Raw genomic sequence first — 22,487 nt, forward strand, 5'->3', positions numbered from 1 at the left:
AGCCAGCATGACTCTTATACCAAAACCAGGCAACAACACCATAAAAAAAGGAAATTACAGACCTATATCCCTATGAACTTAGAAGCAAAAACCCACAACAAAATTCTAGCCAACAGAATTCAACAATATAACAAAAAAACAGTTCACCATGACGAAGTGGGATTCATACCAGGTATGCAGGGATGGTTTAACATTAGAAAAACAATTAATGTAATTCATCACATAAATAAAACAAAAGACAGGAACCACATGATCTTACCAACTGATGCGGAAAAGGCATTTGACAAAGTTCAACACCCATTCATGACAAAAACTTTCAGCAAAATAGGAATAGAAGGGAAATTCCTCAGCATAATAAAGGACATTTATACAAAGAGAACAGTCAACATCATTCTAAAAGGAGAGAGTCTAAAGGCATTCCCCTTGAGAACAGGGACCAGACAAAGATGCCCTTTATCACCGCTCTTATTCAACATTGTGCTGGAGGTCCTAGCCAGAGCTATTAAGCTAGAAAAAGAAAGAAAGTGCATCGAAATTGGTAAGGAAGAAGTAAAAGTATCACTATTTGCAGATGATACTATCTTATTATACACAGAAAACCCTAAAGAATCCACAAGAAAACTACTAGAACAAGATAAACATATAAACATCAGTTGGATTCCTCTACACCAACAAAAAGAACATCAAAGAGGAAACCATTTACAACAGCCCCCAAGAAGATAAAATACTTAGGAATAAATCTGACGTAAAAGACCTATACAAAGAAATCTACGAGACGCTACTGCAAGAAACCAAAAGAGACCTACACAAGTGGAAAAACATACCTTGATCATGGATAGGAAGACTCAGCATTGTGAAAATGTCTATTCTACCCAAAGTGATCTATAGATACAATGCAATCCTGATCCAAATTCCAACGACATTTTTTAATGAGATGGAGAAACAAATCACCAACTTCATATGGAAAGGGAAAAGGCCCTGGATAAGTAAAGCATTACTGAAAAAGAAGAACAAAGTGGGAGGCCTCACACTACTTGATTTTAGAACCTATTATACAGCCACAGTAGTCAAAACAGCCTGGTACCAGTACAACAACAGACACATAGACCAATGGAACAGAACTGAGAATCCAGACAAATTCATCCATCTATGAGCAGCTGATATCTGACAAAGGCCCGAGGTCTGTTAAATGGGGAAAAGACAGTCTCTTTAACAAACGGTGCTGGCACAGCTGAATATCCATCTGCAAAAAATGAAACAAGACCCATTCCTCACACCATGCACAAAAACTAACTCAAAATGGATCAAAGGCCTAAATATAAAATCTAAAACGATAAAGATATGGAAGAAAAAATAGGGACAATGCTAGGAACCCTAACACATGGCATAAAGAATATATAAAACATTACTAACAATGTACAAACACCAGAAAAGAAACTAGATAACTGGGAGCTCCTAAAATTCAAACACTTATGCTCATCCAAAGACTTCACCAAAAGAGTAAAAAGACAACCCCCAAAACCTACGGACTAGAAAAAAAATTTTTGGGTACAACAAATCTAATCAGCATCTAATCTCTAAAATCTACAAGATACTGCAAAACCTCAAAAACAAAAAGACAAATGAACCAATTTAAAAATGGGCAAAGGATATGAACAGGCACTTCACCAGAGAAAACATTCAAGTGGCTACCAGATACATGAGGAAATGCTTAGGATCATTAGAGAAATGCAAATCAATATGATGAGATACCATCTCACTCCAACAAGGCTGGCATTAATCCAAAAAATGCAAAATAATAAATGTTGGAGAGGTTGTGGAGAGATTGGAACACTTATACACTGCTAGTAGGAATGTAAAATGGTACAACCACTTTGGAAATTGATTTGGCGCTTCCTTAAAAAGCTAGAAACAGAACTACCATATGATCCTGCAATTTCACTCCTTGGAACATATCCTAGAGAAATAAGAGCCTTCACACGAATAGATACATGCACACCTGTGTTCACTGCACCACCATTTACAATACCAAAAAGATGGAAACAACAAAGGTGCCCATCAAAGGATGAATGGATAAACAAATTATGGAATATTCACACAATGGAATACCATGCAACGATAAAGAACGAATCTGTGAAACATCTTATAACATGGATGAATATGGAAGGCATTATGCTGAGTGAAATTAGTCAGTCGCAAAAGGACAAATATTATATGAGACCACTATTATAAGAACTCAAGATAAGGTTTAAATACAGAAGAAAACATTCTTTGATAATTACGAGGGTGGGGAGGGAGGGAGGGATGGGGGTATTCACTAGTTAGACAGTAGATAAGAATTATTTTCGGTGACAGGAAGGACAACACATAATACAGAGGACGTCAGTGCTACTGGACTAAACGAAAAGCTAAGAAGTTTTCTGAATATAACCAATCACTTTAAGGCACAGACTAGCAGGGACGGGGGTCTGGGGACCATGGTTTCAGGGAACATCTAGGTCAATTGGTATAACAAAGTGTATTAAGAAAACGTTCTGCATCCCACTTTAGTGAGTAGCATCTGGGGTCTTAAAAGCTAGCAAGCGGCCATCTAAGATGCATCAATTGTTCTCAACCCACCCGGAGCAAAGAAGAATGAAGAACACCAAAGACACAAGGACAATATGATCTCAAGAGACAGAAAGGGCCAAATAAACCATAGACTCCATCAGCCTGAGACTAGGAGAACCAGATGGTGCCCAGCTACCACCAAAGACTGCCCTGACAGGGAATACAACAGAGAATCCCTGACGAAGCAGGAGAAAAGTGGGATGCAGACCTCAAGTTCTAGTAAAAAGACCAGACTTAATGGTGTGACTGAGACTGGAGGTACCCCAGAGATCATGGCCTCCAGACTCTGTTAGCCCAAAACTAAAACCATTCCCAAGGCCAATTCTTCACAGACAAAGTTTAGACTGGACTATAAGGCATAAAACGATCCTGTCGAGAAGTGTGCTTCTTAGCTCAAGTAGATACATGAGACGAGGTGGGTAGCTCCTGTCTGGAGGTGAGATGAGAAGGCAGAAGGGGACAGGAGCTGGTTGAATGGACACGGGAAATACAGGGTGGAGAGAAAGAGTGTGCTGGCACATTATAGGGAGAGCAACTAGGGTCACATAACAATGTGTATGTAAGTTTTTGTATGAGAAAGTGATCTGAATTATAAACTTTCACTTAAAGCACATTAAAAAAGTAATAATAATAAATAAAAAGAAAGGTTGGGGGAAGAGCTGTTTCCAAGGTCATGTACATGGCTGTTGGCAAGTTTCAGATCTGCTTCCAAGCTTATCTACGTGAGCCTCTCCACAGCACTGACTCACAACATAGCAACTGGGTTCCCCCAGGACAAAGAGGAATGCTCAAGACAGAGCCAATTATTTTATAACCTAACCTTGGAAGTGACATCTTATCACTTTTGCCATATTCTATTCATTAGAAGGGAGTCATGAAGTCCAGCCAACACTCCACATGTGTAGATTATACAGGTGTGAATATCAGGCGGCAAGGATCATTGGGAGGCATTTTAGAGTCTGCCTACCACTGCTATTTATGGATCTCCTTGGTCCTTTTGAGGCTTACTCTTAATGTCTTTTAAGGAAGATTTGGAATAGCATTTAGCAGGGCTATTTAGTTCCACTTTAAGGTACAGCCCTTCAGGAGCCTCTACTCAACGTCCTATGTATTCAGAGAGATTTCTCCACAGTGGCTGGTGAAACCTCAAATGATTCCCTGCCCCGTACGAACTATGGGAAGTGTGTTTGACAGCTCCCTAGTAACTGGTCTTTCCTGGGAAATTGTTCTTGCCTGGCCTCATGGGGTTTCATTCTATGCCTGGACAGACTGCCATTCAGGTGAAGACTCAAGTGAATGCCTCCACAGATTTCTGGACCCCTTTCTCTGTTTAATTCCCTCCTCCTATGCACTCTGCTCTAAAAATTCTAGCAGTCTCGTTTTCCCTGAACATTGATTTGTGTGTCCTCAAATCAAACTGCTTTCCCCTCCCTGTTCCGTGTGTGTCATCATTCCTGTGCCACCATCTAGAAATTGCCTCCATGAAAAGTATGTAGACTGCTGTAGAACTCACTTCATTTCTTTCCCTTTTTTCAGGGATCACAGTGTAGTACTGCCTGTTGTACAATATCTGAAAATAACTGTTTCTTATATTTTGTCCAGCTTTGTAGTTATTTGTGGGTGGCAGGATAATTCAGCCCGTTACTCCCTGTAAAATTGCCATGTGTGCGGTGTCTGACAGCCTCTAACTTCACAAGGGGGAAGGAGAATCCAGATCAACAGCCCCTCCCCCCGTAAAAAAAAAGATCAACAGCCCAAGGCTGACTCCTATGAGGTGGAGTTCAGACATGCCTCCTTTCTCCATAGTCTTTACCAATCCTGACACCAACCATCCCTCCCACGGCTCTACTTCTCTTCAATAATTCATTACAATGGCCATGCAGAACTCACTGACAATACTCACCATTATGGGGTTTATTAGGGAAATAAGAGGTTACAATTCAGGCTCAGTAACACTCAGGATACAGTTCTTCCATCAGGACAGTCTCTTCCCAGTCATGCTGCAAGCATGCCTCTCTCTGGCACCTCAGCCTCTACTGGGCTTGGACAAGTGTCACAAAGCTCTTTTAGCCCTGCCAGTAAGTGCTCAGAGGCACTTGGCTTTCTCACTCAGTGCGCCGGGAAGCCCATTGTGCTGTCTCCTGCTGGTTTCTCTTGCCACTGTTTTATTGCCACCACTTCTTGCTGTCTGCAGTGTTATAGCTCTCCTCTTTCATGCTCGATCTCCGTCTCCTGGTTTCAGAAGTTGCTCAGTGCAGGGATCCCAGGTCCAAAGGACACACTTCGATCTAGGCTCTTCTTCCTTGGTGGTGGTGAGATCTTCTCCTTTCCGCCTCTGGGATGGTTCATTTTAGGCCTAGCAGGATGACAAAACTGACCAATTCCTTTGGTGGGCCATAATTACCTTATTTGCACCATCCTGCTCAATCACTTGGGTGAGAGTTACAAGACCATGGCAAGAAAAGCCACACAAAAACGATCCATCGTACCACACTCCCGCATGGTCAGAAGGGGAATTCCCACACAGAGAGTTTTGAAGAATCAACAATTCCAGTCATGGACCTTACTCCTCAGAGGTTCTGGTTCACGAGGATAAGGCCTGGGAGTCCATGTGTTTAGAAACTCTCCAATTGGGTTTGAGAAGCACTGTGCTAACTAGTAAAGTACTAAAAGGCTACTCCAGTGTGGCTTGTAATTGTTGAATTTATTGAGTCATAGAGATGACATTTTTTATCTTCTATGTTTAGAGAGATTTAAAAAGTGAGGCCCTGTTCATAAAACTTCAAGGAACCACCGCTCACAGGACACTTTGAGAAATTTAGCCTCTGAAATTATGTTTTGCCCCGTTTATTTACGTCTTTAGAAAATTTTTGATTAATAGAGAGCATATAAAAAGCATTAAATCTGTAAATGGAACATGCAATTCCTCTCACCTTCCTTTTAAATTAACAATATAACATCTTCTATATAAACGTAATGCAAAGCCACTAGCTTGCAGCATTATAAATGCAAAGGGAGCATGATTTTACTCTAAGTTTCACAAAGTGAAAAAGTTCACTTACTAAACACAAGGCCAATAGTTAGCAGCACAAAAGTCTCCACTCAAAAAGAAAATGCTCCCAAATCCTATTACTTTAGGGGAAGAGGCAAGGCCAAGGCTGCATCACAGGGTGCTAGGTTTCAGGCCATTTTTCTTATGGCTACTCTCAACTATATGGAAATATGTCACCTCAGCTTCTCTTTTCTGAAAGTGACTTTATATCAAGAACACAAAGAGAGGGTTGTTTGGGCACTATAGAACAGAAACTCTGCCCCGCTTCTGGTCTGCATTTCCACAGTCACAACAAGGATTAGTAATGCCCTGTGCCAGGCTGTTATAAAATGGCCCCCAGTGAATCACATTTCTCTGAACTCATGCCTGGTGCAGACCTTTCTCTCCCACACTAACTCTCTGCTGGCCTCAAGACTTGTTTGCACCAAAAGAATGGGACAGCTGGCCTTGTAACTTGTTTGCACCAAAAGAATGGGATAAAAGTAATGTGCAGCTTCTGAGCCTAGGTCTTAAGAGGCTCTGTTAACTTCCACTTTCACTCTCTTGGAAGCCTGAAATATCACGCCATGAAGAAGTCTGAAGTGAAGACAACATGGAGAAAGAGGCCCAGCCATCCCTGTTGAGCTTAGGCCAGGCCCACCCTTGGTCTGAGTGCAACTGAGGAGCAGGCCCAGGCAAATCCAGCAAAGAACTGCCCAGTCAACTCAAAGAAATGCAAGAAATAATAAACTACTACTGCTTTAAGCACTAAATTTCAAGTGGTTTGCTATGTATAAAAGGCTGAGACATGCCAACATGTCCACTTACAGAAATATCTTGGTATAGTAGTTGACAGCGTAGTCTCTGAAGCCACACCACTTGGTTTAAATCACTTTGTACGACCCTGCACAAATTACTTAACTTTTCTGCAGGGCTTTGAACAGGTTGGAACCAGTTCAGACCCAAATTGTTACACTTTTAGTGTTCAGGGACAATAACCAGAACAGGAAAAATTATAGGTCGAAGCCCTGGAATGAAAGACTTGGAAGAGGCGTGGTCAAGAGACATGAAACTGGATTATTGGCAAGACTGTGAAGAGCAACACATATTCAAAGGTCTGGCCAATTATTACCATTAGTATCTCTGTTTACCATTAGTACCACTGTCATCTTTAAGCAGAGCACCGCTGTTTTCAACTCTGCTCAAAATCCCATGTGCAAGAGACTGGGTTGCTAGGCAACTGGTATGCCGCTCTCATTTCTACGAGGGAGACTAAGTTTCCAGCAGGTCTTCCACCCATCATTTTTCCTTTCTGGTTACTGTTCTGGGTCACCCAAATTTTAAAAATTCCAGTCTGTTCCAATTTCTCTTCTGCGGCCGTGAATCAATCAGGAAGTGCCAGTCTGAAGCCCTGCTTTTCTGTGCCTCATTTTCCACATCTGAAAACTGGAGATAATGATAGCATCTAACACCCAATAAAGTTGTTGTAAGGATTTAATGATTAACATTATAAAGCATTTGGAGCAGTGAAACGCACATAGTAAGTGCTCAGTAATTGTTAGCTATCATTATTATCACAGTTTATCAAAAGAAATAACACAATTTACTTTTATGTACTTTATCTCAATTAAGGATATTCACAGTATTTTAGGAAACAAATCCCAAATACATTCTTCATGAGTCACAGAGATGACATTTTTTATCTTCATGAGGTAGCCACCTGACCTATGTGTGAATGATTCTGAAAGAGAGGACTTTACCTTTAGAGTCTGCCTCCCTGCCATGCAAGCCTCCCACGATCACAGGCACTTACCTGCATAGGGGACACAGCTGCTGCAGGGGGCGTTTTCATAGGACTTGGACTCAGGGGCGTTCGAGGAATTGCAGCTGCAGTAGGATTAGGTACTGCAAAACAAGTAAATCATGAATGCATCATAGTACAGTAATAGTTTTCTTAACTGATCTTCACTTAATGATTCACCAGTTAACCACTGCTCTCTGTTCCCCTGGAAACCATCTGGACTATGCCTACCCTGTGCTGAATACTCAGCTAGGCCCTGGCATCCAAGTGCTTCCACTCCCACCAGTGAATCCTCTGCTTCCCTGAAGTAATCATGTTATTTCCAACCCTGGCTATGCCAGTCATTTTTGCTATTTAATTACATTATAAGGAACCCTGGTGGCACCGTGGTTAACGCACATGGCTGTAACCAAAAGATCAGCGGTTCAAACCTATCAGCTGCTCCGAAGGAGAAAGATGTGGCAGTCTGCTTTTGCAAGTATTTACAGCCTTGGAAACTCTATGGGGCAGTTTTACTCTGCCCCACAGGGTCATTACGAGTCATTATTTACCAAAAAAAAAAAAAAAAAATGATATTGTGTGTAAGAACTTGGGGGGCCATGAATATGAGATTTTAAATTGGGAGATAATGCCTAACTGACCTCCAAGATATCTGCACTAATATACATTACTACCAACAGTGTGTATGACTGTATGCATGACTTTTGACCTGCTTTAAGTCAAAGAAAACAGATTTATGTATAATCACAGGATACAGATCCTAGAAAATTTTACTTTCATTAGAACGACTTACCAAAATGATTGCCCTGAGATAATCTTTAAATTTTAAACTAAAAAAAATCCCCTGAAGTCTTCTTAAAACCAAACAAGAGTTTAGCTTAACTAGTAAAGAATGTCTACTTTGAACATCACGCTCTTTTAAGAACTATCTATATGGGATCAAACTGACAGCAGCAACCCGAAAGATGAGATAGGAAACTTAGGGGGTAGTGAGTTTTATGTTAATGAGGGAGGAGCAACTAAGAAAAGACGGTAAGAATGATTGCACAACTCGAAGAATGTAATCAAAGTCACTGAATTATACATGTAAAAACTGTTAAATTGGTATATATTCTACTATGTATATTCTCAACAATAATAAGAAAAAATAAAATAGAAGTTTAAAGCGTTTATAAATGAAGAAATTCAGCTTTAGGACATATTAGAATCAACCGTTTAAAAAATCTACATCTCTTTCCCCTGCCCAGAGCTGCGAAGATTAGAGACGAAAAGGAGCCAGGCATTTGACGGAGGGGAGGGGGCTTCCAGGCAGAGAGAGGAGCCTGTGTAAAACAGCTTGGCTGGTTCAGAACGAAAGCATTTGTGGGAGGGCAGGATGTGACTCAACTGAGGTGAGAGACAGGCAGAGGTTAGGTCCTGCAGGCAAGGCGAATGATCTTAATTTCATTCAAGCTCTAATAAAACAATTAAGGAATTTTAAACAAGAAAAGATCTCCCATGAGAAGAAAACAGGGAGATTTGTTAGGAGGTTCTGAAATTTCTAGTTGATGGTGGCTTGGACCAGAGACTGTGTTACTTGAAAAGAAAACAGAGTCAAGATATATATGTTGGAGGCTGAAATAGGTAGGCTTGCTAATGGATTTGATGTAGGGGTGAGGAAAATGAAGGATTTAAAGAAGATTCCTAAATTTCTGGCTTCAGTAGTGGGCAGAATGGTTTTGCCATCATTTACTGAGGGACCAGAGTTTGGTTTGGGATGTATAAGAAGTCTAGGAAACACCTGACTGCTGATGTCAAGAAGATATTTGAATATACGAAATTAGAGGAGTGGGGGGAAGGCCTGGAGTTTTACATCTGGAAGTTATCAGGCAGAGAGAAGAGACTTGAAAGTCATGGGAATGTCTTTCTCCATTAAGAATAATGTTGGCTGTTGGCCTTTCATATATGCCCTGAATCATACTGAGGAATTTCCCTTCTATTCCAATATTATCGAAGGTTTTCATAAAGAAAGAGCGTTGGATCTTATCAAATGCTTTTTCTGCATCCATAGAGAGGATCACGTGGTTCTTTTCCTTTGTTCTACTGATGTGATGTATTATGTTGATTGATTTTCTAATGGTGAACCACCCCTGCATTCCGGGAATAAAGCCTAGTCATGGTGTATGACCCTTTTAATATGCTATTGGATTCTGTTTGTTAGTATTTTATTGAGGATTTTTGCTTCTATATTCATAAGAGATATTGGCCTATAGTTTTCTTTTCTTGTGTTTGTGTCTGCTTTTGGTATCAGGGTAATGTTTGCTTCATAAAATGAAATAGGGAGTATTTCTTCCTTCTCGATCTTTTGGAAGAGTTTAAACAGTACTGATATCAATTCTTCTCTAAATGTTGGACTTTCCCAGTGAAGCCATCTGGTCCAGGGCTTTTTTTTGTTGGGAGGTTTTTGATCACTGATTCAATCTCTTCACTTGTTAGGGGTCTGCTGAGACTTTCTATTTCCTCTTGAGTCATTCTGGGAGGTTCGTGTCCTTGTAAGAATTTGTCCACTTCATCTAGGTTATCCAGTTTGTTGCTGTACAATTGTTCGTAATATTCTGTCACAATCCTCCTTATTTCTATCGGGTCAGTTGTAATGTCCCCTCTTTCGTTTCTTATTTTGGTTGTTTACATCTTTTCTTTTTGTCAGTCTAGCTAAAGGTCTGTCAGTTTTATTGATCTTTTCGAAGAACCAATTTCTGGTTTTATTGATTCTATTGTTTTTCTGTTTTATTTATTTATGCTCTAATTTTTGTTATTTCCTTTCTTTTGGTAGATTTAGGGTTAGTTTGCTCTTGTCTTTCTAGTTCGGACAGCTGCTGAGTTAGGCTGTTGATTTGAGATCTTTCTGTTTTTTTTTTTTTTTTTTCATGAAGGCATTTACTGCTATAAGTTTCCCTCTAAGAATTTCCTTTGCTGCATCCCATAGATATTGGTATATTGTGCTTTCATTTTCATTTGACGCTAAGAAATCTGTGATTTCTTCTTTGACCCATTGGTAGTTTAATAGTGTGTTATTTAATTTCTGTGTCTGTGTACTTTCCAGTTTTTTTGTTTTGATTTCTTCTTCCTGTTATTGATTTCTAGCTTCACTCCATTGTGGTCAGAAAAAATACTCTGTATGATTTCATTCTTTTACAATTTACCAAGACTTGCTTTCTGACCTAACGTGTGGTCTATCCTGCAGAATGATCCATGTATATTAGAATAGAATGTATATTGTGCTGTCGTTGTGTGGAGGGTTCTATATATGTCTGTTAAGTCTAGTTGGTTTATTGTATCATTCAGATCCTCTGATTCCTTGTTGATCTTCTTTCTAGATGTTCTGTCCAATATTGAAGGTGGTGTATTGAAGTTCCCAACTATTACTGTAGTGCTATCTATTTTTCCTTCAATTCTATCAGTATTTGCTTTATATATTTAGGGGCTCTGATGTTGGGTGCATATATATTTATGACTGTTAAATCTTCTTGATTAATTGATCCTTTTATCATAATATAATGTCCATCTTTATCTCTTCTAACAGGTTTTTTCTTAAAGTCTACTTTGTCTGATATTAAGATTGCCACCCTAATCTCTTTTGGTTATTGCTTACACATAATATTTTTTTCCATCCTTCCACTTTCAACCTATTTGTATCCTTGGGTCTAAGGTATGTCTCCTGTAAACAGAAGATAGTTGGATCATTTTTTTTTTTTTTTAACCTATTCTGCCATTTGGAGCATTAAGTCCACTTACACTACCAATAAATTACCAATAAGAAGGGACTTACTTCTTCCATTTGTTATTCGTTTTCTGTGTGTCTTAAGCCTTCTTTGCCTTTTGCTACTGCTTGCTTTTGTGTTTTGTTGGTTTACTGTGGTGAGTCATTCTGGTTCCCTTTTCCTTTTCTTTTGTGCATGCTTTTTATATATTTTCTTAGTGGTTAACATGAATAATACATTTAAGAGCTTCTATTTATAACATTCCAGTATAAGTTGGTGCCAACATAACTTCAGTAACATACAAAAAGTTCTATATCTCTACCATTTCTCTCCCTCCCCCCTTTTGTTGTTCTTATCACTAATTATATTCATATTTCATGTGCCCAGTAACATAATTTTATCCTTGCTTTTTATATATTTCTTATTTAAAAACATGAAGGACAACATAATTAGAATTATCAAGGCTGCATACCTTACTACTATCCCTTATACTTTCCCCTTGAAGTCAGAAACAAGACAAGGGTGCCCACTCTCAGCACTTCTTTTCAATATTGTATTAGAAGCCCTAGCCAGAGCAGTAAGACAAGAAAAAGTAAGAAAAGGTATCCAGACTGGAAAAGAAGAAGGAAAATTATCTCTATTCGCAGATAGAAAACCCCAAAGACTCCATAAGAAAACTTCTAGAGCTACTAGAGGAATTTAGCAAAGTTGCAGGGTACAAGGTCAACGAACAAATATCAGCTGAGTTTCTATACACCAGAATGAGCAATATGAAAGGGAAATGAACAAATCAATCACATTTATAATAGCATCTCAGAAAACAAAATACCTGGGAATAAACCTAACCAGGTATGTAAAGGACTTACACCGTCAAAAGTCTAAAACACTGCTGAAAGATTAAAGAAGACTTAAATAAATTGAAAGATGTTCCATGTTCATGGATTAGAAGACCTAGTATTGTTAAGATGTCAATACTACCCAAAGTGATCTATGGATTCAACACAATCCTGATCAGCCTTCTTTACAGAAACCAAAAAGCCAAACCACAACTTTATGTGGAATGGCAAGAGGCCCCGAATAGCTAAAGCAATGTTGAGAGAGAAGAACAAAGGCAGAGGACTCACCCTTCCTAATTTTAAAACGTACTATACAGCTACTGTAATCAAAAGAGTCTGGTACCAGTATAACAATAGATGCACAGATCAATGGAACAGAATTGTGAGTCTAGAAACAAATCCACATATCTACGGTCAACTGATTTTTCACAAGGGTACTAAGTTCATTTGATGGGGAAAGAAGAGTCTCTTCAATAAAGTGTGTTGGGAAAACTGGATTTCCACATACAGAAAAATGAAACAGGATCCATGCCTCACATCATACACAAAAACAAATTCAAAATGGGCTAAGAACCTACATGTGTAAGCTAAAACCATAAAATTCCTAGAAGAAAATGCGGGGGCAATGATGCCAGGCCTGGTTTTTAACAATGGATTGTCTAATATAACAACAAAAGCACAAAGAGCAAAAGATAAAATACATAAGTGGAACCTCACAAAAATTAAAAACTTTTGTTCTTCAAAAAACTTTACCAAAAAGGTAAAACGACAAGCTATCAACTGGGGAACACCTTCAGAAACCATACATCTACTAAGCATCTAAGAACCAAAATATATATAAAATTTTGACAACTTAAAAACAAAAAGACAAATAACCCAATTATAAAATAGGCAAAGGACCTGAATAGACATTTCACCAAGCAGGACTTTCAAATGGCCAAGAAACACATGAAAAGATGCTCAGCATCATTTACCATTAATGATGCTGAGCATCTTTTCATTAGAGAGATGCAAATCAAAATCACAATGAGGTACCATTTCACTCCCACTAGGATGGTTAAGATTAAAAAAAAAAAAAAAAACCCAGAAAATAACAAATGTTGGCAAGGATGTTTGCAAACTAGAACCTTTATCCACAGCTGGTGGAAATGCAAAATGGTACAGCCATTGTGGAAAACAGTGTGGTGGTTCCTCAAAAAACTAAAAATAGAACTACCATATGACCCAGCAATTCCACTCCTATGTAGATACCCAGAAGGCTTGAAAGCAGAAACCCAAAGAGACTTGTACACCAATGTTCACTGCAGCACTATTCATAACAGCCAAAAGGTGTAAACAACCTAAATGCCCATCAATAGCTGAATGGATAAACAAAATGTGGTACATGCATATAATGGAATACTACTCAGCCAGTAGGAGAAACAAAGTCTTGACACATGCTACAGTATGGATGGAACTTGAAGACATGCTGAGCGAAATAAGCCAATCACAAAAGGACAGATATTGTATGACCTCACTTATATAAAAAGATAAGAAAAGGCAAACATACAGAGACTAAAGTTTATTAGCAATTACCAGGGGCTGAAGTGGGGGAGGTAATGGAAAAACTGCACTGATTAAGGATAAAACCAAAAAAACCAAACCCACTGCCATCGAGTTGATTCCAACTCACAGCGACCCTAGAGGAAAGAGTAGAACTGCCCTATAGAGTTTCTAAGGAGTGCCTGCTGGATTCGAACTGCCCACCTTTTGGTTAGCAGCCGTAGCACTTAACCACTACACCGCCACGGTTTCTCAATTAAGGGTATGGTTATTGTAGTTGCTGTCAATAAGCTGTACACTTGTAAAAAGCTGAACTGGCCAAAGTGGTGCGATATATATATTTACAACAACAACAAAAAGGAGTAGCTGCTGAGGCTGCTTATATATAACCAAAAACCCCACGGGATGTAGTTCCTTGGTTTGGAGGTTTTTAGGTCATGTTTTCACGGGGCATCCCAGTTAACTGGCCTAGTGACGTGTTTAGTGCTTCTTCTACCTCCTAGTTCGTGGCGAAGTACCTGGGATCTTACAAGAGCAGGTGGCCTTCCAAGGCCCTACAACTGGTCTCTATTCACCTGGAGCAACAGAAGGAGGAGAGTCAAGAACAGAAGGAAATGGAAGGTGTGGCTAACTGCCTCATGAACAACTGCCTCCTTTGCCATGAGACCAGAAGAACTAGATGGTGCCCAGCTACCATTATTGAACACTTTGATCAAACATTCCATAGAAGAACCCTGATCAAAAGCAGGAAGATGCAGAACAGAATTTCAAAATCTCACGGATTCCATTCTAGAGCCATGGACACTGGATGAACCCCCAAAACTACTGCCCTGAGATAATCTTTAAACCTTAAACCAAAAATATTCCCTGAAGTCTTCTCAAAATCAAACAATTTAGCTTAACCAGTAAAAATGGTCTGCTGTGAGCATTATTATCTTTTAAGATCTACATGAGATCAAATTGATAACAGCAACTTAAAAGGTTAGATAGGAACCTGGGGGGGAGCAATGAGTTTATGTTAACGGAGGAGGAACAACTCAGAAAAGGAAGGTGAGAATGGCTGCACAACTCAAAGAATGTAATCGGTGTCACTGAATTGTACATGTAGAAACTATTGAATTGGCATATGTTTTCCTGTGTATATTCTCAACAACAACAACAAATAAGTAAAATTTAGGAGAAAAAACAAAGTACGGAAATGTGTGTGACCTACCAAGGGGGAGACTATGCATCACTGATGGGGTTAAGGAACAGGTCTGAATTAAGACCTCTGAATCTCAACAGATTCCAAATCTCCTACTGAAATTCACCTTTTATTAAGACTAACTCATTAAGACTACAAGAACTAGATGGTACCTAGCTACAACCGATGACTGCCCTGACAGGGAACACAAAAGACAATCCCTGAGGGAGCAGGAGTGCAGTGGGATGCAGACCTCAAATTCTCATAAAAAGACCAGACTTAATGGTCTGACTGAGACTAGAAGGACCCCGGAGGTCATGGTCCCCAGAACTTCTGTTAGCCCAAGACAGGAACCATTCCCAAAGCCAGCTCTTCTGACAGGGATTGGACTGCACTATGAGATAGAAAATGATACTGGTGAGGAGTGGCATTCTTGAACCAAGTAGACACATGGGACTATGTGGGCATCTCCTGTCTGGAGGGGAGATGGGAGGGCAGAGGGGGACAGAAGCTGGCTGAATATACACGAAAATGGGGGTGGAGAGGAGTGTGCTGTCTCATTGAGAAGAGAGCAACTAGGAGTACATAGCAAAGTTTTTGTATGAGAGACTGACTTGACTTGTAAACTTTCACTTAAAGCACAATAAAAATTAAAAAAAAAGACTAACTCATTAATACTACATATGAAGTCTAATGAGACTAAGAGAGTAAGATGGTAAAGAATATCTAACTAGCCAGGAAACACGTGGTAAGTGAATATGACTGTCTGCACTTGGTATAATGTGGGAGAAAATACCTTGAGATGCACTGTCGAAGGACTTGATGAGGGTTTTGACAGTGGGGGTTGGCTCTGAGGACGTCGAGGACCTCCTACTCAGCCCCATCCCTTGTCGTAAGGCTGCCAGATCTCTCTCAACAGCATTCATGTAGTTATAGACCCGACCTCGCTCCTCTTCTTGCCTAGAAACAATATTGAAATCAGAGCATTCTTACGTATGTGCCAGAAGACACACATTTTCCCCTCCCAACTGAAACGCATTAGAAAGTATTTGTTAAAAACACAAAACGGCAGTATCAGCAGACTAAATAAAGTACCTGGGCTAATGTTCTCATTTGCTGGCACATTCCAGGAAATGGTACTTATGTTTTTATATCAGGTTATTCTAAGTAGGTTAAGCAACCATCAAATCCTATTTTCATCTGAGTAAGTGTAAGGTGATGATACCACTAATCGATTAGAAGTAAAGTGGGAGGCAGCCTAGCCAAAGATCCTGACTCAGAACGGGAACCTGAGGTTCCGTGCAGTAAGAAGCGGGCCTTTCTCGGACTGTCTGTGCAGCCACCAGCACACCTGCACGAACTGCCCTGAATCTATCAAAAATGCCACGCATACACGAGGACGTACAAAAAACGGAAATCAAAGACCACACTCTTAAAAAAGCAAAATGACAAAACTGCTGCAGCCTCCAAATAGAATTTCTACAAAGAAAAAAAAAGCCGAGAGCCATATTAGTAATGTGACTCCATGAGATACTTCCACGTGATGAATAATGAGTCATCCAAAAAATCGATTTCATTTCCTTTCTGGCTGGCTCTAATTCACCAAACTAACACAAAAGTTTTAGTCTGGAATGACATTATAGTTGCAGAGTTTCTACGTGTCATATAACTCTCACGGAAGTTTACAAGGGGACAGAAATTACTCCAGTCCTGAGGAAAATGTCTTGGGTGCCTGTTGGCTCTTCGGGCGGGGCATTTTACTCAAGGTGTACCACAGGGCCTCATGCTCGGCCAGCTGTCATGATCAGAAGTTTTAATAAAGAATCAACAACAGTGACTATCACACCTTGGTCTTAGGGCCCCTTTACACTCTTAAAAATTACTGAGGCCCTCAAAGAGCTTTTGTTTACACAGATTATTGACTTTTACTGTATTAGAAATTAAAATTAAATACCTAACATATTTATTTTAAAAAATAAAACTAAAGTAGGACTTATTAACATAGATGACATACGTTTATGAAAAATTACTATATTTTCCTAAACCAAAAAAATCAGTAAGAAGGGTGGCTCTGTATTATGTTCTTGCAAATCTCTTTAATGTCTACCTTTATAGAAGACAGCTGGATTTTCATTCTCCTTTTGCATCACGTCTATTGAGATATGAAAAGCAGCAGGCCTCCCACTGATATGTAGTTGGAAAAGGGAAGGCTATTTTAATAGTTTGTTCAGATAACTGTGACAATTTTCCTTTGGTATTGTTGTTAGGTGCCATCATGTTGTTTCCGACTCATAGCGACCCTATGTACAACGCTGCCCGGTCCTGCACCATCCTCACAATTGTTATGCTTGAGCCCATTGTTACAGCCACTGTACCAATCCATCTTGTTGAGGGTCTTCCTCTTCTCCGCTGACCCTCTACTTTACTAAGCATGATGTACTTCTTCCGGGGACTGGTCTCTCCTGATAACATGTGCAAAGTATGTGAGATGAAACCTTATCATCCTTGCTTCTAAGGAGCATTTTGGCTGTACTTCTTCCAAGACAGATTTGTTTGTGCTTCAGGCAGTCCATGGTATAGTCAATATTCTTCGCCAACACCATAATTCAAAGGCATCAATTCTTCTTCGGTCTCTCTTATTCACTGTCCAGCTTTCACATGCATATGAAGCAACTGAAAACACCATGGCTTGGGTCAGGCGCACCTTAGGCCTTAAAGTGACATCTTTGCTTTTTAACGCTTTGAAGGGATCTTTTGCAGCAGATTTGCCCAATGCAGTGCGTCTTTTGATTTCCTGACTACTGCTCCCATGGGCATTAATTGTGGATCCAATTTTTCTCTGCTATTATGCCAAAACTCAACAAATGGTAGCTACCTCAAGGTCAGTTGCAATATGGAATCTGAAACCCTATCAATGAACTTTTCCTACTCTGTCCACTAAAATCCACTGGTAAATCTCATGCTTTCAATGGATCTCCACCCACATAGGATTTTGTGACATCATGTGCTAGTCATAGATTGGTAATATGAGTTTTATACCAGTAGAGAAATAATAATCTTCACTTTATGTTCTGCTTAAGGAAGCCAAAGAAAATGGTTTTGCAATACTTTTCTCTGGGCCATAGACTTGAAAGCCAGAAAGACAGCATTCAAAACATACTCTTAAATTATTTTTCTAAAAATTTTTCCTAGGTGTCTGAAGAATTACTCAAAGTAATGAATAAGGACCTCAAACACAAACTTAACTATCCCCCACTCATAGATGGAGTCTCATCATGGAGCTCAGCATATGTCACAAACCCCATCCCCTCTAACGATTTTTATGGGTTTCCACGTTAGATGGGAAAAATACTACTCTGGACACGCATGCAGCATAAAACAGAACAAGCGAATTCCTCACGGAGTGACGGGGAGGAACTTGCTTTGTGTTCTCTACTATGGTCTCTAACATACTAGCTAAAGTGTGCTGATCACTGCCCTACGCACTTCACAGGCATAACTTCATTCAATCCTTCCTTATAACAACACTGTGAAGCAGGTGGATTGTTTCCAGTTTTAAGATGAGAAAATTCAAACTTGGGGAGATTAAGGGTCCCGCCCAAGATCATACAGCTGGTAAGAGGCAGAGCTGGGATAGGGAAAAATCTGCCTCCGGAGCCCCATCCTAATCATGAAGCTATAACGTGAAAGGTAACAGGCTGGAGTGTGGTGGTGGGGGACGGAGAGAACCACTGGTGATGACCGACAGTGACAGCGACTCTGCAAGAGCCATACTGACAGTGCTATTTCACAAGTGCCATAAAACAAGGCCCAGAAAAGCTGAAGAGCTCCCACTATATCCAAACTCAGTCATACCAATGTCAAACCTCAAGTTCTTTCCATGACACCACATCACAAAACTGGGATTTACTGAAACACGCCCACACAACTGGTTTCTCAGGACATACTTGCGTGACTTGATCTCCTCTAGTTCTTTTGTAAGTTTCTCATTTTTTTCTTGAGCCTCGTGTAACCGGCGCTTCAGGTCACCAATCTCTTCTTGGGCTTCAGATTTAATGTCGTTTGCGATGACGACTGCAGTCTGGAGATCAGCTTGAAACTGCCGCCATTCTGCAGATTCTTCCTATGTTAAAAAAGTATATTTTTATTTCCAGAAGATTAGCAGTGAAGATTTGTTTAAAAGCAATACAATTTGTTTATGATTAGATTGTTGTAAAGCACTGTAATCCCTAAATGACAACTAACTTTTTTAAAATGCCATTACCAATTTCCAATAGGTAATGCCACCATTATCAGTGACCTTGCTCTTAATGAGAAAAAGATTTTCTAGCTGGCCTTTCTACTAAGGCACGAAGCACTGAATGCTCAGTAAATATTAATGATGACAATGTCAAGCCTCCCTTCCTCATGCAATTTCAAAGCAAGTCTTCTGAAAATAAACACATCACCCAAAATTCACAAAGCTTACCTCTGAGAAGCTCAAGAAGGTATATAAATAGTGTGTGAACTATACTGAAAGGTGTTACAATGAAAAACTATAAATATCCTGACATCAAAAACCAAAAGGCAAAAAAAAAAAAAATTTAAAGTAAAGGAAAAGGAAGCAAGAAAAAAAACACTAAACCCAATACAGACAAAGCCCACCGAGAGGAGGTGAGGCGCTATGTGCCCAGCTGCCTCCCACAGTCCTAGCCGATGCATACGGCTAGTGGGAAGCTCCCATGCCTCATCCTTTTCGGGAGCCACACTGCTGGGCTACTCCCAAGCACCTCCCCACACCACAGCAGTTCTGAGCAGCCAGACCACAAGATGGGTTCTCCCCATTTTCAGCATCACAGCAGCGCTGCTGTAGGCAAGCAAGTCAAATCCACGTAAAGAAACCTCTTGTAAAAACATATTTGGTTGAGACATTGTATAGTCAGCAGCTAATAAACATGACTTACATAACACTTGATTCCTAAATTCATCTTCTTAAAATGTTCAAATTCCACCTATAACTTACTAATAGATTCTTCTTCCCAGAATCTAGCACCAGTCCCCATTTGAAATGATGGCATTTGCTAGCTGTAATGTCATAACTGTATCTAGAGAAGAATGAGAGTATATGGTACAATGACACCTCAACTTCCAGAAAGCTGGGTTTTCTAACAAGAGAATGAATGAGGATTTACCCTACCCGCAGTCTCCTGTGGAGCGTCTTGATTTCTCTTTCCATGTCATGTTTTTGGTCCTGGAGTTTTTTAACTGTATCTGAAAATACCACAAAAGTTAAAATTTTATTCCTAGACCTGTGTTCAAAAGGAATACTATAAAGGGAGGGGGCACTTAAATATGACATTCAAAGAAAAAAAAAAAAAAAGGCCTAAAAACTTAAAAAGAAAAAAGTGATGTTCATTCCAAGTCATTACTCAATTTTACATCCTAAGGAAAATACCAAGTTTAAGTCACAACTTGTAGATCATGTCCTTCCTTAGTATCTCAATTCTGAAACAAAAAGTTAATTGTTAGAAACACACGTTGTTGGTGCATCACCTATCAAAACAATGACTGCTATTAAAATGTGAACTGTTAATCACAAGGGTTATTAATCTAAGGTATTTATGCAAGCATAATTTACACACTAGAATAAATTCACTGACGTGGTAAATTAGTACAGTTCTTTTAAATTTTGCTATTTAAATTATACAGAGTGTATTTACAAAATTAATATATTTATAAAAGAAAACAAAACAAAACCCACTGCCATCGAGTCAATTCCAACTCATAGTGACCCTACGGGACAGAGCTGAAATGCCCCCTAGTGTTTCCAAGGTTGTAAATTTTTATGGAAGCAAACTGCCACATCTTTCTCCTGCAGAGAGGCTAGTGGGTTTGAACCACTGACCTTTCAGTTAACAGCTGAGTGCTTAACCACTGTACCATCAGGGCTCCAAGTAAAACAGTAACGCCTCAAATTTTTTCTTGTATAATGTGGATTTTCTGAGAACAATTTCATTTACTCTATAAATATTTAACAAGTTTAGTAACATGCGAAGTATCATTCTAGATACAGTGGAGGTACAAAGGTGAAGACAAAGCAAAGGCCAGTCCTGTTGGGACCAGAAATGTACAGGGAGGCCCCATTTGACTTTGAGATTCTATTCATGTGTGAGAGGAGATGCTTGGGAGGATGCCATGCCGGCGACTACCACCCACCACTGGCAGCTCCCACAGCTCAGAAAGCCAGCACTTGCCCTGTGGTTAAGCACCACAAAAGGACCCTCTACTTTGACTTTACCTCTCACTCAACCCCCACCCTTTAGACCTGTACGCTCCCCTATGTGGTCCAACTCTGCCTTCTACAGCCTTGTAATAGGCTACTGCCAACATTCTTAAATTTCTCCACACATCTGTCTCAACCGCTAAACTGAAAACGCTTCGAAGGCCAGAGACATGTAGTGTCTTCCTAGTCCCACCACCTGGTACATGACATGATTTTAAAATGGAATAAATGTATATGCTGGTATAAATAAATGTTATCTACCGTGGAGTTGGCCTCAAATCACGGCAACTCCACACACAATATAAAGAATCACTGCCCACTCCTGCGCCATCCCCATGGTCAGTTGTGGATCAGACTGTTGTGATCCACAGGGCTGTCAACGCTTGATTTTCAGAAGAAGCTCAACAGGCCTTTCTTCCTCGTCCCTCTTAGTCTGGGAACTCTGCTGAAACCTGTTCAGACTCATAGCAACACCTAACTCTCCACTGAGACGTGGCTGGTGTCTGTGCATGACGTGCGCGGTCTCCCACATAGAAGGTGCAGTTCTACCACTGTCGTAACAAATAAATAAATAATCGTGTCAAGCTAACGGTAGCACCAAGGAAAACCAATTCCCAAATCAGTGGCTCCTTGGAAACTCTACAGGGCAGTTCTACTCTGCCCTATAGGGTCGCTATGAGTCGGAATCGACTTGATGGCACTGGGTAAGGCTTTTTTTATAAATTAATATTCCATTGACAAAGCTTAATTATTTATTATCTGGGACATTCTAGCTACAGATATTGGGTGTTTCTGAGTAAATAACGTTCCCTTCCATTACTTACACTTGGGAGCAGGAACCCAGCATAGTGAAGAGCTGTGTGCACTGACACCTAAACCAACAACCAATCTCCCTTAAGCTAGCAGGTTGTCAGCTTGGACCGAAGTCCCTGAAGTATGAGCACACGATGTTCTTTCTTAGCTTCCTCACTACCTTGCTTGTGCCAGGTCCACCAGGATGCTGCTCAGCTAAGATCTTTGTGATGTGGTGTCACAACTTAGTGTTCGCACATTTGTTCTGATACTTTAACACGACATGATTTCACTTCAGTGACAACATAAAGCCTAGAGTTATTCACAATAATTATATATATAATAATTATTGTAAATATATAATAATTATATATTTCCTAAAACAGGGTAAAAAAATAAATGAGATAAAATGTGGAGAGGAGGAAAATTTGCCAATTCTGGTAGCCAGTAATTAATTTCCCCCCATTCATTGCCCCAAAACTGTTGAACAAAGTTGTTGTTGTTAGGTGCTGTCAAGTCAGTTCAGACTCATAGTGACCCTGGGTACAAAAGAATGAAACACTGCCCAGTCCTGTGCCATCCTCACGATCGTTGTTACGCTTGGGCCCACTGTTGTAGCCAGTGTCATCAATCCATCTCATCGAGGGTCTTTCTCTTTTCTGCTGATCCTCTACATTACCAAGCATGATG

The 22,487-nt window shown here is 39.9% G+C and overlaps 1 protein-coding gene across 7 annotated transcripts in view; it reads right to left on the bottom strand.

Annotated features, from left to right (window-relative positions):
- SPECC1L (sperm antigen with calponin homology and coiled-coil domains 1 like) overlaps positions 1 to 22,487 on the bottom strand; it is a 181,047-nt gene that overhangs the window by 86,805 nt on the left and 71,755 nt on the right. For 6 of the 7 annotated variants that reach the window (XR_010318604.1, XM_003419169.3, XM_064272411.1 and 3 more), the window contains 4 exons: positions 19,920 to 19,993; positions 18,691 to 18,866; positions 15,540 to 15,703; positions 7,455 to 7,546 (listed from right to left, as the gene is read on the bottom strand). Coding sequence is in view for 6 of the 7 variants with exons in the window: in XM_003419169.3 (XP_003419217.1) it covers positions 7,455 to 7,546; positions 15,540 to 15,703; positions 18,691 to 18,866; positions 19,920 to 19,993 (506 nt within the window). In the remaining variant the exon portion in view is untranslated. Of the gene's footprint in view, positions 1 to 7,454; positions 7,547 to 15,539; positions 15,704 to 18,690; positions 18,867 to 19,745; positions 19,842 to 19,919; positions 19,994 to 22,487 lie in introns of those variants that run through there. The other variant, XM_064272413.1, reaches the window with a different exon arrangement.

This window comes from Loxodonta africana, chromosome 19, assembly GCF_030014295.1.
Source record: "Loxodonta africana isolate mLoxAfr1 chromosome 19, mLoxAfr1.hap2, whole genome shotgun sequence".
NCBI lineage: Eukaryota > Metazoa > Chordata > Mammalia > Proboscidea > Elephantidae > Loxodonta > Loxodonta africana.